Source organism: Pteropus medius, unplaced genomic scaffold (genome assembly GCF_902729225.1).
Source record: "Pteropus medius unplaced genomic scaffold, Ma_sr-lr_union100, whole genome shotgun sequence".
NCBI classification, from domain to species: Eukaryota; Metazoa; Chordata; class Mammalia; order Chiroptera; family Pteropodidae; genus Pteropus; species Pteropus medius.
In genome coordinates, this window is record NW_024349798.1 from 16,359,381 (window position 1) to 16,376,576 (window position 17,196).

At 48.9% G+C, this 17,196-nt stretch overlaps 1 protein-coding gene and 1 non-coding gene across 4 annotated transcripts in view; both read left to right on the plus strand.

Annotated features, from left to right (window-relative positions):
• Positions 1 to 15,923, plus strand: part of IQCK (IQ motif containing K) — an 85,671-nt gene extending 69,748 nt beyond the window's left edge. For all 3 annotated transcript variants that reach the window (XR_005657879.1, XM_039885490.1, XM_039885489.1), the window contains one exon: positions 15,137 to 15,923. Coding sequence is in view for 2 of the 3 variants with exons in the window: in XM_039885490.1 (XP_039741424.1) it covers positions 15,137 to 15,195 (59 nt within the window). In the remaining variant the exon portion in view is untranslated. The remainder of the gene's footprint in view (positions 1 to 15,136) is intronic.
• LOC120620609 (5S ribosomal RNA) lies at positions 4,850 to 4,968 on the plus strand. Its single transcript, XR_005657942.1, has one exon. It is a non-coding gene; the product is annotated as a 5S ribosomal RNA (ribosomal RNA).
• Positions 15,924 to 17,196: the final 1,273 nt, after the last annotated feature.

Consider the following 17,196-nt stretch of genomic DNA (forward strand, 5'->3'; position numbering starts at 1 on the left):
AGGGAAAACATATGCTGACAAAGCCAAAAAAACCTACTAGAATATTACCCCAAAATGCTAATCGTGATTATCTCGAAGTGGTAGTAATATAGGCAATTGATGGGTTGATTCATTTCTTCCTGTGTTGTTTTTTTCCTAAAATAGAAATGCAGGTGATTATTTTTCTTTTCCGATTATTGATATTTTCTAAAATAATAACAAAGCTCGTTCGCATCCGCTGTATGCATACCACGAGGCAAGCACGGAGCGCCGTTCCAGGCCTTCCTTAGCCTTCTTCACGGCAGCCCTTTGAGGTAGGTCTACTATGGTCTCCATTTTATAGATGAAGAAACTGGGGCACAGTGAGGTTGAACAATGTACCTCGGGCCACACAGCGAGGAAGCAGCAGAACCAGGTGGCTCATAAGTCCTTCTTCCCCGCCTCATTACGCCGCAGTGCACGGATGTTATTTAGAGAGTTAAAATGCTCAGGAGAAACCTATTGGTGTCAGGTTTCATAAGCAATCCATCAGGATTCAACCTGATTAAATTGCTGGGGGCAGGCAGCGTCCGTTCCTTCGTGCACGTGAGCCTGGTTTCAAGGGCAGTGGTCCCTCCCGTCTAATTGTGACGCCTTCTCTCTGAGCCAGTCCCATCCCGTTGACACATGGCATTCACCCTGAGGATCTAAATATAGGACCTGAGCAGCTAGAATGTCTTGCCAACTTCCAGATTCAGCTCTCGTTAGTCTAGGAAAATGCTAAGGGTGTGGAGAGACAGAGGCTTGTTGTTAAGGACAGACTGGTTTCCTTTGACAATAATTTAAAAATTGCACCCTTGTCGAAGTAATGCATTCTCATTATGAAAGTACAGAAAAGTATCGAGAGATAAAAAATAGGTTACCCACTGCACCGTCCCCGATAATACTTTGGTGTAGAGGAAAAATTGTTGAAAGTGCCTTATTTTGTCTCATCCGAGTAAGAGGGTGCTAGAGGACACTGAGTTGCCCTCATTTGCTTTAAGAGGTTTCGGAGTGACATTGCAAGCTGTGCAGAGTGAGCAGCTCATCATGGCAGAGAGAGTCCTGGGCTTGGTGTCCCAATATCTACATTCAGACGCTGCCGGGAAGCTTCCTAGCTGTGTGTCTTTGAGCAAGGCCCTTAACCTTCCCTCTTCTAACTGTAAAATGAAATGAACGATGCTCCAAAAGCCCAACTGAGAAACAAGGTCATTTGAGTTCAGAACACTTGAGCTGATGCTCGCCCACAAGTTCTTACTGGCTTGGTGACCTTGAGCAAGTCACTTAACCTCTCCCTGTGCTTCAGTTCCTTCATCTGTACAGTGGAAATGACACGAGGACTCCCCTTACCTGATCCCCGCGGCGCCGACGTGAGACAGTGCATGTGACATCCTTAGTCCCGTGCCTCACGCACATGAGCTGCCCAGTAATTATCAGTGACTACTCTAAACCATACAATTTTCGCATCGGGTTTTCCCCACTGTAGATGGTGAAGTCAATTATTAGTGGGTTGCGACAAGCATTTAAAAATGAAACAGACTAGAGATAGAAAATGTCAGTATGTATTTCTTACAGTAAGGGAAGTACTAATTGTTGAAATTTTTGTTTCAAGTGTAAATGTTGCTGTTCTGTAAGTAATGTAAATTGTGTTTCCCATTGTGGTTGGCAGTTTAAAAAATTTGAAAACCACTGGATTAGATCAAATTATAAACCTGGATCCTATGATCTTAGATTTTAGCTGCATTTGCCAAAGCGGTATATCTTTGGCTTACAAAACCAAAGAAGCTCCAGGAAATAGCCATATTAAATGTACTTCAGCATCTTCTGTAAAGACGTTATTTGGAGTAAACTCTATTAAATCTTTTTATGAAAATAAATGCCCGTATGAGACATGTTATCTAACATGGTGGCAAGAAAAAATGCTTCTTTGAGGAAATGGTTTGCTTTTTCTGTAACTTTCCCTTTTTGCCTTGTCTGCCAGGCACCTCAGAGTTCAACTCAAAACTCATTTATAGCGACTTACCGGCTCTTCTGGTTAGCATATCTAAATTTGCTATTTTCCTTTGGACTTGATTTTCTTTTTTCTTTTTTTATTAACTATATTTTGTTCTAGAATGATCTCAAATCCTATTAGGGAGGAAGCAGGATATAAACACATTCAGGAAGAAAACAGATGTTTGCCTTGTTTACGACAGAGAGGTGGCGAGTCTCGCGTGAGATAATGTATATGAAAGAACACGGAACCCTGGAGGAGTTGTCATTGGGGTGCAGCCAACTCTTACAGATGTGCGAGTTCTATCAGCTTTGTAGAAGAGGAGAATACTTCTGGCATTTGTTTTACCAGAATTAAAAAAAATAACTTTCCTAACTGATTTTAAAAGTAATACTTGCCCTTTGTGGAAAATTGAACAACAACAACAAAAATAATAGGTAATTATAAGTCTCACCACCCTGGGATGTCATCTTTCTTTAAACAAAAAAGGAAGGAAGGAAGGAGGAGGAGTAGAGAAGGAAGGAAGGAAGGAAACAACAGCTTTATTGAGATAAAATTCATATATCACATAATTCAAAGTATATAATTCAGTGGCTTTCAGTATATTCAGTTTTTCGCCATCATTACAATCCATCTATAATATTTTATCCTGCCCCGCCCCGCCAGAGAAACCCTGCTCCCTTTGGCCATAACTCCCCAAGGAGCCCCACTCCTCCCAGCCCAGACAACCCCTAATCTGCTTTCTGTCTCTGTAGATTCGCCTTTGTGACTAGTTTAGAGCACACTTAGTGTTTTCAAGGTTTATCCATGCCGTAGCATGTATTAATACTTCGTTTCTTTTTATGGCTCGTGTTAGCTTGTGCCGCCATAGCAAAACACCATAGGCTGGGTGGCTTAAACAACAGACACTTATTTTCCCACAGTCCTGGAGGCCGGAAGTCCGAGCTTAGTGTGCGACATGGCCAGATTCTGGTGACAGCCCTCCTCCTGGCCCACAGAAGCTGCCTTCTAGCTGCATCCTCGCATAGTGCGGGGAAGTCTCTGGTGTCTCTTCCGCTTCTTTCAAGGGTACCGGTTCTATTGGATTAGGGCTCCGCCCTGTGACCTCAGGAACCTCAGTTACCTCCTGATAAAGGCCCCGTCTCCAGTACAGTACCTGAGGGCATTAGGGCTTCCCTGTCTGAATTTGAGGGGAGATAGATTTCCGTTCGTAACGTGGCTGAATAACGTCCCACTGTCCGGATATCGTATCGCATTCATTCATTCGTAGGCTGTGGACATTTGAGTCGTTTCCACTTTTTGGCTGGTATGAATAACGCTGCTATGAACATTAGTGTACAGGTTTTGTGTGGACATGTTCTTCGTTTTTCTTAGCTATTGACCTAGGAATGCGATTGCCGGGTCCTATCCTAACTCTCGGTCCAGCTGTGTAACTGCCAGACTCTTTTCAGAGGGGCTGCACCGTCTTCCGTTCCCACCAGCGAAGTAGCAGGGTTCCAGTTTTTGCACCTCCGGGCCAGCACTTGCTGGGTTCTGTCTGTTGGGTTATAGCCGTCCTAATGGGTATAAAGTGGTAGCTCATTGTGGTTTGAGTCACATTTCCCTGACGCCTGATGATGTGGAACATCTTTTCATGTGCGTGTTGGCATCTGTATGTCTTCTTTGGAGAAATGTCTATCCAGGTCCTTTGCCTATTTTCGAAGTGGGTTGTTTGTATTGTCGAGTTTTAAGAGTTCTTTATAGATCCTAGATATTCGTCTCTTAGCAGATGTAAGATGCGCAGTTTCTTGGGGTCGTCTTTGCACTTGCCTGTTGTCGTTTGGAGCACGAGAATTTTTCATTGTGATGCTCTCCAGTTTATTTTTTCCTTTGTTGCTTTGTGCTTCTGGCGTCGTATCACCAAGATTTGTTTTTTTTTTTCCTAAGAGTTTTATGATTTTAGTGCTTTCATTTAGGTCTTTAACCCATAGCGAGTGAAAATTGTTATATGGTGTCAGGTAAGGGTCCAGCTCCATGCTTTTCACGGGGATATCCAGTTGTCCAGCAGCATTTGATGAAGAAACTATTCTTTCCCCATGGAATGGTCTTGGCACCCTTGTTGAAAAATCAGTGGCCATCACTGAGAAGGTTGGTTTTGGACTTTCAATCCTCTTCCATTGGTCTATTTATCTCTCCCTCTGCCGGTTCCATACTTGATTACTGTAGCTTTATAATACGTTTTTAAATCAGGAAGTTTGAGTCCTCCAACTTTATTCTCTCTCTCTTTTTTTTCCCCCCCAAAAATAGCTTTGGCTATTCTGGGTTCTCTGAATTTTCAATTGTCATCTCTCTTGTCCATGTTTTTGAAATGCATCTCTATCTTTAACTTTACATAAGTAAAGTTATTCCAACTCTTTTCACATCCTACTTTCTTCACCTAACTCTGTGTTATGAACATATCCCCCTATATTATAAATTTATTTTACAGATAATTAGCTACATAATTTCGTTATTTTCCTACTGGACACTTCTAAGTTTCGCCATTGTAAATATTGCTGCTGTGGCTGCCTTCATTCCTAAGAGAGTTTAATTTCATTTGTGCAACTACCGAAGATATTTTTGCACATTGAAAACACTGACCTTGATTTCGAACTTTGAGATGATTTCCCTAAAAGCGGTAGGTCAGGCACAGGCAAACGAGGAGTTAAATCCCACACTCGCAGCTTAGCAAAGTCACTAACCTTTCTGAGGCTCACTGTTCTCATCTGCAACATGGAGGTAAGAACACCTTCACAGAGCCGTTTCAAAGATTGAAGACAGGATAGGGGCATGTGGCCTAGCACACACCTGACACGTTGGTTACCTTAAAAAGCAGCAGAAGTCTACGGCCATGCCACCCTAACCAAGCCCGATCCCGTCTGATCTCGGAAGCTAAGCAGGGTTGGGCCTGGTTAGTACTTGGATGGGAGACCACCTCGGAAGACCGGGTGCTGTAGGCGTAAAAAATAAAAAAAACAAGGGATTGTCACCTGACAAGGTCCTTGCAATCTGCGAGGTCAACCAAGGGTTGCCTCGCCTAAAAATAAAAAATAAAAACAGAAAACGAATAGTACTTATAATAATACTTACTGTCACTTTTGTCATTGTTGTTATCGTTGCTAGCTATTTTAAAAGTCGCAGAAGCACAGAAACGGAGCAGTGTTCCCGTGAGGGGCGGGTAAGGTGACACTTGGGACTTCCTGGCCAACCTGGGAGTCGCAGTCATACTGGCTTGACGTGAAAGGGTTCATCCCATTAGCCAGAGTGAAGTGTCGCTGTCACGGGGAGGGAGCCACCGAAGCAGAGCCAGCCACAGGGAAGGCGCGAAGGAAGGTGGCAGGCCTTGGAGTTACCTTATCGTGTTGCTCAGTTACCTTGTGGCCGCAGCAGGGGCTAAAAGGGCTTAGCCTGGGACACCGGGCAAACAGCGGTTAGAATCCAGACAAGAACCACCGGTTTTGTGCACCTGCTGTGTGCCGGGCACTCTTCTGTGGATTTCTGTGTGGGATCTCAGTTAGTATACTTAAATAGCAAGGTCGCCTGCGTAATGAGATCCACGAGGAACCCCGCTTCATAGGTGAAGAAATGGAAGCTTCGAGAGGGTCAGCGACTGGGCCAAGGGCGTGCTGGCAGTATGTGCCGGAGCCCGACCCAAGCACTTGCCTCTCTGATTCTGAAGTCTGGGCGTCCCCACGGAACTGGAGCAGCCTTTCTGTTGCTGGGAGAGAAGTATGTCCCTTTGACAGCCCGGAGGCTGAGAGAGAAAGCGCTTGGGGCTGACAGAGAAGCTGGGTTGGGTTTCTCTCATCGCTTTGACAAGGAGTGACTGAGCACCTGCTCTGGGCCCACGTGGGACCACACCTGCCAGGGGCTAGCATTCGACGGAGACCATAAGCCATCACCTTTTGCTCTGCCGGAGACTCAATGTCTAGTGGGCAAGCCAGACACTCTTCCAGTAACCTCCAGAACACGTGATCACTAACTGCGATGAGTGCTCCGAAGAAGTTCAGGAGGACGCGAGAGACCGGATGGAAATAGGTGCCCCTCGGCTGAGGGCGGACGTGAGCGAGGGGCTAACTACGTGTGAGTGGCAGAGGGACCTGGCCCAGGACCGGAAGCGGGGCTGGAAGAAGGGCCGAGTGATGAAAGCTGGGTGCCAGGTGACAGCGGAGCCAGGAGAGAGCAGTGGCCTTGGGGGGGCCTCCTTCAGGACTTTGGACTTGACCCTGAGGACGGCAGGGGTCTTTTAAGGGGCCGTCGCTGGGAGCGGCCGCATCGGATGGGCTTCGTAGCGAAGCGAGTGCGTCTGAAGCGGGGCACGGCTCGGATGACCCGGTGGCAGTGGGCATGGACCGAAGTGGAGGGATGTAGGGGGAGGAATGACAGGTGAGAGGAGCGATGCTTTCTAAGTGGCTTTGCCTGGAGATATGTTTCTCGCCAAAGTCGGTGGTCGAAAATATTCGCGTTTCCTTTTCGGTACACCTTCCTAGTTTCCCACGAGGAGGAAGTCTGTGATCGAAACTCTTGGTCTGGTCCGTTCCTTCCCACCCCCTCCTCTTAATGTTTGGTGAGTTTGGTTTCTCAGTCCTTGGGTTTCTTGACTCGAGCCCCGTCTGCCTTGGATTCCGGACCAACCACCAAGATAATGAGTGAATCTTGGCCCAGTCTGTCAGCACCAAATGAAAGAATTTCTCAATGAGTTATTAACTTGTTATAGGAGCTGTTTAAAAAAAAAAACAAAAACTGGCGGATTTGTTTTCATTTTACTTACAGGCAATATTTAATATACAGAGCTGCTGCCGGTCTGAACTGGATGAGAGCTGCTTGTGCCCCTAGTCCATCCAGAATGCCTGGAATATTTCTGCAGGCTCAGTCTTGGCGGCGGCAGCTGGGAATGCAGAGATGGATAAAAAAAGGCGTTAAGACAGGGCTGACGGGGGTCGTCTGTGTTCGTTCACACCCCCGACTCACCAGGCTGCGGAAGACAGAATTTCGAAAGACATCCTAGCTGAGCGGACGGTGGCTGTTTGCTGTGCTAAAAGTCCGCTCTCGATGCAGTTCAGCTGACTACGGCATGACCTGAGATGTAGAAGGAACATGCTAGTAGGTGTGTAAACACGCATGAATAGCACTCAGCACTTACCTACTACCTGCGTGATTCGAAGAAAATGTATTTAAATACTTGTTTAAAAACAGCCTATGTCCCCGTTTTTCCGCAGTCACCATGCTCCTTGTGGGATTAAGACACGATTTTATTAAGCATCTGCCATGTGCCAGGCAGTGGGTGCCTATCTCGCGTCAGTCACCCTGGCACTCTGTGGAGGGGAAGGTCTCACTGTCCCCTTATTTTGGAGGACAGAGCTGAGGCTGCACAGAGGTCAGGGGACTCGTGCAGGCGCCCAGTTGGTCAGTGACGGTAGGACTCAAAGCCAGATGGCTCTGGCTCCAGAAGATGTGCCCTTCGCCACCAAACTCTGCTCCCGTGGCCCTGTGGCTGGCTCTGCTTTGGTGGCTCCCTCCCCGTTCACTTTTCCTTATCTCTCAAAACAAAACAAAGCAAAACAGAACAAGCCTTTTATTAACTATCCCCCCTTTCCAGGATTCCAGATCCTTTCCAGGGTCAAAACTTCATACTCCCTGTGCTTCTGTGTCAATGTAACTGATGTTGTCCCTTCCGGCACCAAATGTTCCCATCTAAAATACTGCCTTCAAGGAGACTTCACTGCGTTGACTTTAGTAACGTTGTTAGGAGTCAGCAACAGAAAGCCGTGGCTATTGCACATCTAGGACTGTCGCATTCGCCTCAGTGCCTGTGGCTTCCACGTCGGCTCAGCTGTCCTCAGAATAACGCAACACCCCAACATCAGGAAAGGGAGGTCATCTCGCCAGACCACGACGTTTATCCCCGAACGTCAGCACTGCTTTCTTGTCGGAGAGGAATTCTTCCGTGATTTGTTTGTTCTTCCAGTGAGGGGACATGCAGGGGTTTTTTTTCATATTTTTTCTGTATTCTCCAAAATTTCTATACCGATTATGTATTGCTTTTATAATGGAGAAATAATCTTATTTGGAAAATTCAGTCCAGTAAAACAGAAAAGAAGAAAACTCTTGCTAGTCCATGTTATACACTCTCCTGCCTTCCTAACTGGAAAGTGGAGAACATGACTCCGTTGGAACATTCTGGGTCGCGATCAGGGACCCCAGTTCTTCCTCTCTGTGTTGCTGTGACATGACGGTGAAGGCCATGGGTTTTGAACTTAGACCTGGCATGCCCTTTACTTATTTAGCTCTGTGACCTTGGGCAAGCCGCTTAGCGTCTCTGAGCTGTAATTTCTCTGTTAATAAAATGGAAATGCTGGCACCTCCCTCCAGAGTGGCTGGGGGAATGAAATGAGATGCTAAATGAGCAGAATGTCCAGTGTTCAGTAAATGAAAATTTTCTCATTAATTATGTGATATTTTAATAAAGCAAGTGAGCAGACCACGGGGACCGCTGTGGCGGCCGAGACTCTCTGCCCTGGATCTGAATTAAAGGTCCTCGGATCTTGATGCCTGCTGTTCCCTTCCTCCCCATTTTTCCAATTTTATTTATTTATTTTTTTGTCCTTGAGGTAAAACGTCCATACAGTAGGGTCTACAGCTCAGTGAATTTCTATCTAAGGACACACCACATTACCACCACCTGGATCAAGACAAAGAATGCGTCCAGCCCCGCTGTGGGCTCCCTCACCCCGCTGCCCAGTCAGCAGCCCCAACCCCGAGGCAAACTCTATGTTGACTTCACCGTAGACTAGTTTTGCTTATTCTCAACTTTCATATGAATGGAAAACGGGATGGACCCCTTTGTGCCTTGGACATCTTTTTTGGTGGATGTAAATACTTCAGTTGCAGATTGCCCAGGAATGGGATCAAGAGGGTCCGAGGACAAAGAAATATTTAATTTTAGAAGATACCGCCAAATCCTTTCTAAAGTGTTTGCACCATTTCACATTCCCACCAGTGACACGTGAGCATTCCAGTCTCTCTGCGTCCTCGCCAACACTTAGTATGATGAGTCTTTTTCATTTTAACCACCCCGGTGGGTATGTAGTGGCTGTCTCATCATGGCTGTCATTTCCTTGACGTCTAATGACGTCGCCCACGTTGTTATGCTCGATTTCAAAGTCTGCCCTTCCGTTAGCAGGCAGCCTGACGGGGGAACATTCCTCTAGCAATTCTCCAGAAACTTTTCCCAGCAGATATTTTATTATTATTTTCGGAACGGTCACTTCTAGGAAGGCAACTTCCCCTTTGGGCGCTCTCTCTCTAGGGCTTCCCAGCGCTGGTCTACGGTACCGAGAGGTCGGCTCTTCCAGAAGCCCTGCTTCTGCCTGGCCCCGTAACCCCATTTCTTATCCTCCCTGCCATTCCCCGTCTTCGGGCCCTGACTGATGGCAGCAGTATCGTGTACGCCTTGATTTCCTGACAGTCTTTTTTTTTTTTTTTTTCTGTCCGATCTATTTTCTGATAATTCGTTCAGAAAGTAAATTTTTCCCAATCGCATAACAATACATGTCCACCGTAGACATTTGGGAAAAAACAAATTTCCTTTCAATTTCCTTTCAATCGTTTTATCCATGTTTAATTTTAGTCTTTTTAAAGAAATTCTTAGTCGAGATGCTGGACCATAACTTAGTTGAGGCAATGACTGTAATTTTAGGGGGAATGGATGTCATTTTGTACAGGGCAGTCCCATCTAAAGGATGTACTGTGAAGACCTCACCCAGGAATGAATGTCCTATAGGGATCACTTGTTCTCAAAAAAAAAAAAAAAAAATTTAGAAAGGCAAGAGAGAAAGAGAGGGCAGAGACGACTGAATAAAAAAATCCGGTTTCTGCCTTACCTTCGGAGACATCATCACGGTTGGCTTCCAACAGCAACAGGCAGAAGCCTCGGTCCTCTGAACTGTCCCTGTCCCCCTTGGAGACATTCACTTGGAGATTCAGATTTCAATGTTCATATTTATATCGTTAAAATTAACAAGAAATATGCCCACAGTGTATTTCCCCCTTGACACTTCTCCCCGTTCCTTCAAACTTTGCAAAAGTGTCAACATTTTTAATGGCTGCCTCATATTTTACCAAGTTCGTCAGGGATCAGATACCTAATCATTCCCTGGTTGGGGGCACGTAGGCGGTCCCCAGGCTGTGTACGTGATAAATGGCGCACCTCTGTCTGCACGCAGCGTTGCGTGCCTTTCCACCGTACAGATCTCCATCTGCCAGGTGCGGGAGAGCTGTGAGACCTTGACCCTGGCGAGGTTGAAAGCGTGAATGCGGAGCCGGACAGCCCACGGGGACCTCGGGCGAGTCGCACAGCCTGTCTGTGCCTCGATCTCCTCGTCTGTAAGACCAGGGGGAATGACAGACATCGCCTGCCTCACTGTCACTTCCTATATGTAAAGGGCTCGGTGAGCACCCTGAAAGCATTTGCTCTTATTTCCCTAGAAGCAGAGTAACTGGGGCCTAATTGGATTTTTAAAAATTAACATTTTAAGGCTCCTTATATATAAATTGCTGCCTTGAGAGTGTGAACCAGTCTCCTCTTTGTAGCTCAGGACCCAGCGCTGTTTGGGGCCCGCAGCTGTGTGATGGATGAACATGGCAGCAATCTCTCTCTGCGGTGCCTGAGCGTCTCTTGGTTCTTACAGTGCCATTTATTTTTCTGCCCCTCGGGTGTGAGTTCCCTGAGGTCAAAGACTTTGCCCTAAAAATAATAATTGCTAATCTTTATTGAGTGCTTAGCTCTGGGTCATGCTGGGTGCGGAGCGCTTTGCAAGCCTCATCTCGTTGGCCCGTCCCAGCGACCTGAGGAGTCAGGGCCATTGTCAGACCCCGGCCTCGGGAAACAGACACGCGTGATGGCGGAACGATACAGATCCCTTTCTCACACTTGCCGCCTCAAACGACCAGGCAGAGCTCAGAGGGGCTGAGGTCGGGGGTGCGGGGTGCCGACCCCCAGGCCTCACTCCTGGAGATTCGGATTCTAGAGGTCCAGAGCGGAGGCCCAGGAAGCCGCATTTTTGTGCCAGGTGATTTTTTTTTATGCCGAGCGACAGTGGGAGAATGGCTGGACGACCCGGTTGTCCCTGAGTTTCCTCCCCCGTGTCGAGGCTCGTGCAGCCCCGCTGACCCCGGAGCCCCCGCTCCGTCGCTGACCAGAGCAGGAGAGGCCGAGGGGGGCGCGGAGGGGACGCAGCGAGTCTCGTTAGCATGCGAGGCCTTTCTTGTCACATCGCCTTTCATCGAAGCTGAAGGGCTGGCGCATCTCCCCGGGATTTTCCACTCCCTCGGCTCTTCCGGAACTGGCTGCCAGCTGGCCTGCCAAGGGGACGAGGACAGCACAGGGGCCGGAGGCATCTGCCTGACGGTGTTGGAAGCCAACCACGATGCGTCCCTGAGCGAGGGCGCGAACCCCGTTCTCTCAGTCCTTCCTGCCGGCTGCTCCTCGCTGCCCACCCCACCCCACCCCCCCACCCCACACCCCCCACCCGAGCACCTTCCGCTCTGGCCTGTGCAGGGCTCCGTTCTGCCAAGACCAGGAGCAAAAGCGCTGAGGAGACTTCATCTGCGTCTTCATTTCTAACAAAGTCACCCTTGCGCCTGCTTCCCACGGTCATAGACGCGTAGGTTATAGATAAAACCGAAGGACGGAATGAGCTCTGTCATGTTTGCGTCACCCCCTCCCGCCCCCATCGCTTTGAACTCAGCGGCTCCTCTGGGTGGTCACTTCTGTATCTCGAACAGATAGCTGAGAAGCGAGACATCATCTGCTGGTTTCCTGCCGAGACACAGGGGGATTCGCTCATTTGCCGCCCCTCCCCACCCTCCCAAAGCAGCTAAACTGCTCTTTTCTGTCCCTTTATTGGTTGACTTGGTAATTTCACGTGGTATACGACCATACTACTAGCTTTTTTCCTAACCTTGTTGCGTGTGCGCATGCGTGTGGGGTGACACATACATACAGGAGTGACTATAAAACGCACAGAACTACGAGGCAGACACTCAGGCCACCACCATCTCCATTAAGGACATGGAGTGCCGTCGACGCTTCGAAAGCTCCCGCTCCCCCATGAAGCCACTTATCCTAACTTTTGTGATAATTGTTCTTTTTTTTTTTTGTCCCTTTGGACGTATCCCTGAACGCTTAGATTTGCTATAAATAGAGTCACACAGTAGGTATCGGCCTGCGCTGCGCACCTTCCCTTCGGCCTCGGCAAGCTAATCTAAGTTGACGTGCGGGGCTGTGGTTCATCCGTGTTGGCTGCCGTGGACTCGCTGTTCAAGCAGACCGTGATTTATTTATCCGGCCAGCTGTTGATGGACATTTGGCTTGTTTCCCATTTTCTGCTGTCACAAACATCCCGATGCACGTCTCCCAGTACACGCGTGCAAGGGTTTGATGGTTAAATTTTGATAGTTATTAAACAGGGCGCAGACACAGGAGTGGAATCCCTGCCTTGCAGGGGGCGTGCACGCTCAGGGTCCCCCGGTAACGCAGTGCGCTTGTGCGGACAGTTCCCGCCCCCAGAGTCTGGCTTGATGGGCTAGGATGGGGCTGGGCACTGGCACCGGGCGCATTCAGAGCCCCCAGGGGATTCTATCCGGAGGCTCCACATCCACTGTTACTTCCAGTCCATCAAGTCTAGGTAGCATCTTGACTCTCTGGTCTGAAGGAGTATCCCTAGTAGCCTTTCCATTCTCCTCCCTAAAGATTGTTGTGCCATGATCTGAAAGGAATAGATAATAAGGGCTTTTTTCCCAGGTGAGGGCAAAGTGTAGGTAGGGGCTGGATAAGAGAGCCTCTCGAGGGGTGGACAGGAACTGGTTAACTTACTGGGACAAAGGCATGCAGGTGAGCTCTTCCTTCAGGCAGGGGCCAGTGACTAGAACACCCAAAGGCTGGGAATCCTCCTGGAGGCCGGTCTTTCCTTCCTCCACGCCCGCCGACAGGCCCCGGCGTCTCTGTCTGTCTGTCTGCCAGCACTAGGTCAGAGAGGATGTCATTCTAATGGCTTAAATGTCGAGACACTCATACTCCTCTGAATTGATCTGAGGGTCTTTCTAGTCCTGTTTCTTTAAAGGGACACTAACCACGTTTGTGTTTCTCAGCCCTGGCTGAAGTTAGCAACACCTGGGCACTTTGAATATGCTGATGCCCAGACCCATTACAGCCGAATATCTGGGGCAAGACACTAACTGCTTCAGAAGCTGCCCAGGTGATCCGTCAATGCAGCCACGGTGGAGAACCGACAGTCAGGGGGTCTCAATCCGTAACTAGCGCACACACACGTGAGCTCCACTCGCAGCTTCTGATGCTGTAGGTCTGGGATCTGGGCTCCGGACTCGCATTTCTAACAGGTTCCCAGTGATGCAAATGTTGGTGGAACCCCTGCCACACCTGGAAAGCCACCTTGCACCCGAGGTCTCCCTGCGCGCTGTCCCATGGGGAGCCGGTGCAGCTGTGGGCCGAGCTGCTCGTGATCTGGGTGTGTGCGCGTCTTTCCAGCCCTGTATTATGCTCGCTTATGTTGTCGGGCCGGGAGCTCGAAATTGGCTATGGCATTGGCAAATGCTACCAGTGAGGACCCCACCGCCCCCAGTCAGCTGCCGAATACCCACATCCTGGACGACAGCATGGGTCAGCAGGGTGTCGGGAGAGCACCCACCAATGTGGCATGCCTTCCGCGATGACAGATCACTCACTGTCACCATCTCTAGGGCTTCACCGTGATCGCCCATATAGCTCCCATGTTTATGGAACAAAAAAGGTACACACCTTAAAAAGCTTTTTTTTTTTAAATTTCCCATGACCACGGGCTCCAAGTGTTAAAAATACTTTTCTGGGTTGAGTTATTAATACAATGACTAGTACTTCACAAAGCCAAATAAATACTGCATCGTAAATTTTGATAGTTATTGAACAGAGGAGACTCTGGGGGTGCCAGCATTTCGGATCGCCTCTTTATTTGGCACCTGGGGATTTTTACACACTAGGCAATGCCAGGATGGGGAGAGGTAGGAAAGGGGGACCGACAGAAACCCCATAACTAAACAGCCCACGCATGGCCGCGGAAGATTTGGGAATTGACTTCTATTTGAATGAACCACGTCCAGGAGCCCGTGGGCAGTGTTTCTATAGCCCGAGTTTGAAATTGCTGGGCGAGCCTGTGCTGCGGGAAGCCGTCAGCCCACTCACGTTGGGAAGCGACTGTACTGTGTGTGCCGGTCTCCACACCTCACCGTGACCGTGCTCGGGTCTGGCCAGTGTGTACCCTGTCACTGGGAGGTCAGGACCAGGCCCAGGCTCTGCCGAAACCTCTGCCCCGCTTGGTACCAGCCTGCAGCATCTTTCCTGCTGGGAACATTGCTGTCCACAAATACCCAGAGCTGTGACCTTGCTCGCGATAACCCTTCAGGCATTAACATCCCAGCAGGCACTTGGACACTGGAAGCAAAGATATTTAAAAACAACAACAACAGCAACAAGGGGATCTTTCCAAAAGGACCCCTCCCCCCCAACCCAGTCGCAGGGTTTCCGTATTTTGAGGGAGCTTTTGGCTATTGGGACAGTTTCCCTTACGGACAGTGCCATGATCTGTGTTCAGCTCACTTTCCTGTTTGGCTGACTCAGGAAATCACCCAGATCTCATTCTGGTCCAGACCGTGAAAGACTAGAAGATTCTCTTCTGACCTGGTACTGACCCCAGTGTTATCCGGAGCTTTTAATTTTGCGTGTGTGGGGGGAACAGGGTGAGCGGTGACAGACCAAACTGAGTCGAGAGCCTGGAATCTGTCATCATCTTCAGCAGAACTTCCTTCCTTCAGTACCCTGACCTGCAAAGCACAGTCTTACCTCCCTCTGAACGGAGAACGGCCTTGACCGCTACAGGAGGTGGTTTGGGAACTTCAGTTGCTGTCCTCGGAGCACAAAGGCCCCGTGTTCTTCCCGGCGGGTCCGTGGGGCCAAAACTGTAGCAGCTCGGTGGGTCTGGGTACAGCCAGCCTCTCCACACTTCAGAGTTTGTGAGGACGAGTCTGTCTCGCTGTGCAACTCGATCCTGACTTCCTCTTTTCCTTCCTTTGCAGTGAAATGCAGAATGGAAGAGGAGGAGGCCGCGGCTGTGGCTAAGGCTCCCGCACTCTAACCACTGTCGGTGTCTTTCTGAGATTCAGGACAGATGTCCAAATTACGCTTCCTCTGCCGCTTTCTTATTGAAGACTAGGTTTGCTACATTTGAACCCAGAAGCTTCTCCACATAAGATCGGATTCGTTGCAAACATGCTTTAGGATACCCAGATTCGGGGCTTCGGCCACCGCTTTCTCCAGCACCTCAGGAATATTCTTCTCGCCAACCGCCATTAAAAAAATGGACAAGAGAGGTTAAAACGTCCTGGTTACCAGTTTCCCACTTTGGGCCACCTTTGCGAAGAGCCATATTGAAATTTCCGTCCCCCAAACTCTGCAGTGAGTTTGAAGCTTATCTGGTGAGTACTCTCCATTAGGACCTTATTGCCTAAGATCACTTCCGAAGGAGGCTGGCCCTTATCTTTCCCAGCTCACCCAGCCAGATGAGACATTTACACCCAGACGACAACAAAGGATTTCTGTTGTCTAGGCCCCAAAGTATCATAGCAAGTTCTTCATTTTCTGGGTATGCTGGCCAATTACCCTCCTTGTTCTGGGGGGTTGCCATTAAGCAAAATTCTCCCATGCAAAGAGCCACAAGCTTAACCTCCAGGCAGATCCGAAAGCCTGGCGTTCCTATTGTTTGGACAAGCTACCACGAGTCTTCAGTAAATAGTAAAGCCTTTATTTTTGTGTTATGAACAGCATTTGGAAAATAAAACCTATCTGCCCATGCTTTACAACCTTTTCAATTTGTAATATTTATACACAGTCATTTCTGGTACACAATGATTGTCTCGAAATTTCTCGTAACGTTATTGTTTTTCTTCTAAGTATGCAACAGTCAGCCAGGGGAAGATAAAGGTACATTATAAAACACACATTAATACATTTAATAAATATATATTATCTATCAAAAACGAGCCTTAGCTCTTTATCAATTAATAAAAAGCACCTGCTGAGAACTCCTGTAAGCTGGTATCATCGGTGCTTCACTGGATTATAAAAGCCACAATGCGCCCTTTCCGTTTGGGATTCGACGCAGCATTGGCCAGCCTGGCAGGCCACCCCCCGTCCACGCTTGTTCAGTGCACCCTGACCGGGATCCCCAGCTTTCAACACCAGAACCGGAAACCCTGGAGGCACCCAGCAAGCACTTCCCAGCCTGTCTGTGAGTTCTCTGAGCTGGCCCCCTCACTCCCACCCTCGGTCCTCGGGGGAGAAATCCCGCGTAGAATGACCACGTTCCATTAAAAGGGGGGACGAGAGTGGCTGTTATAGTCCCAAGGCGATTTTAGTAACCAGACATGGAACGATTTGTGCTTACAGTGAGGCATTTGGATCACAGATGTCCCCTTCTAGGCCATTTTCTCTAACAAGTCTCATTCACATAAACAGATCTTTAAACAGAGGCGCCGTTAATTTTATATTTAAACTTTGCTCCTGGGGGGCAGCTGGCCGCCAGTCTCCTGGCAAAGACGTCTCTTTGTACCCTTCGGGTAAAGTCATTAGAAAAATAAGTTCTCTCCCCCTGGCCTCCCCGCCCGAGTCCCCCCATCGGGAGGGCATTCGACCCCCTCTCCATCTTAAAGCCAAAAGGAAACAAAACGAGCACAATGACGTTTCAGAGGCGTGAAAGGAAAGGCAGGATAACAAGGTCTCAGGTGCGTTCCCCGTGGCTCGAAGCCGGTTCCGTTTCCACGGTGGCGAGACGTGACTTTCCACTTTCCACTCGTAGCCGTTTATGCCGAGCTCACCTGACACGCCTGGACCACCGAGCGCTTAGAAAACAGTCGTGTGATCTGCTCCCTCCTGCAAGGGGGGCTCTCGCAGACCGAGTCACACAGGCGGGGTCAGGGAGCGCCGAAGGACCCCAGGGAGCGGGGGTGGGCGACCATGTCCTGGCACAATAACGTGTAACGCAGTCGGTTTTCACCGGCCTGGGCCCGGGTGTTCGCCGACTTCTGCGGTTTGAGAATTCTGGGTCTGCACGCACCCGCCCGCCCCTCGCCCCCACCCC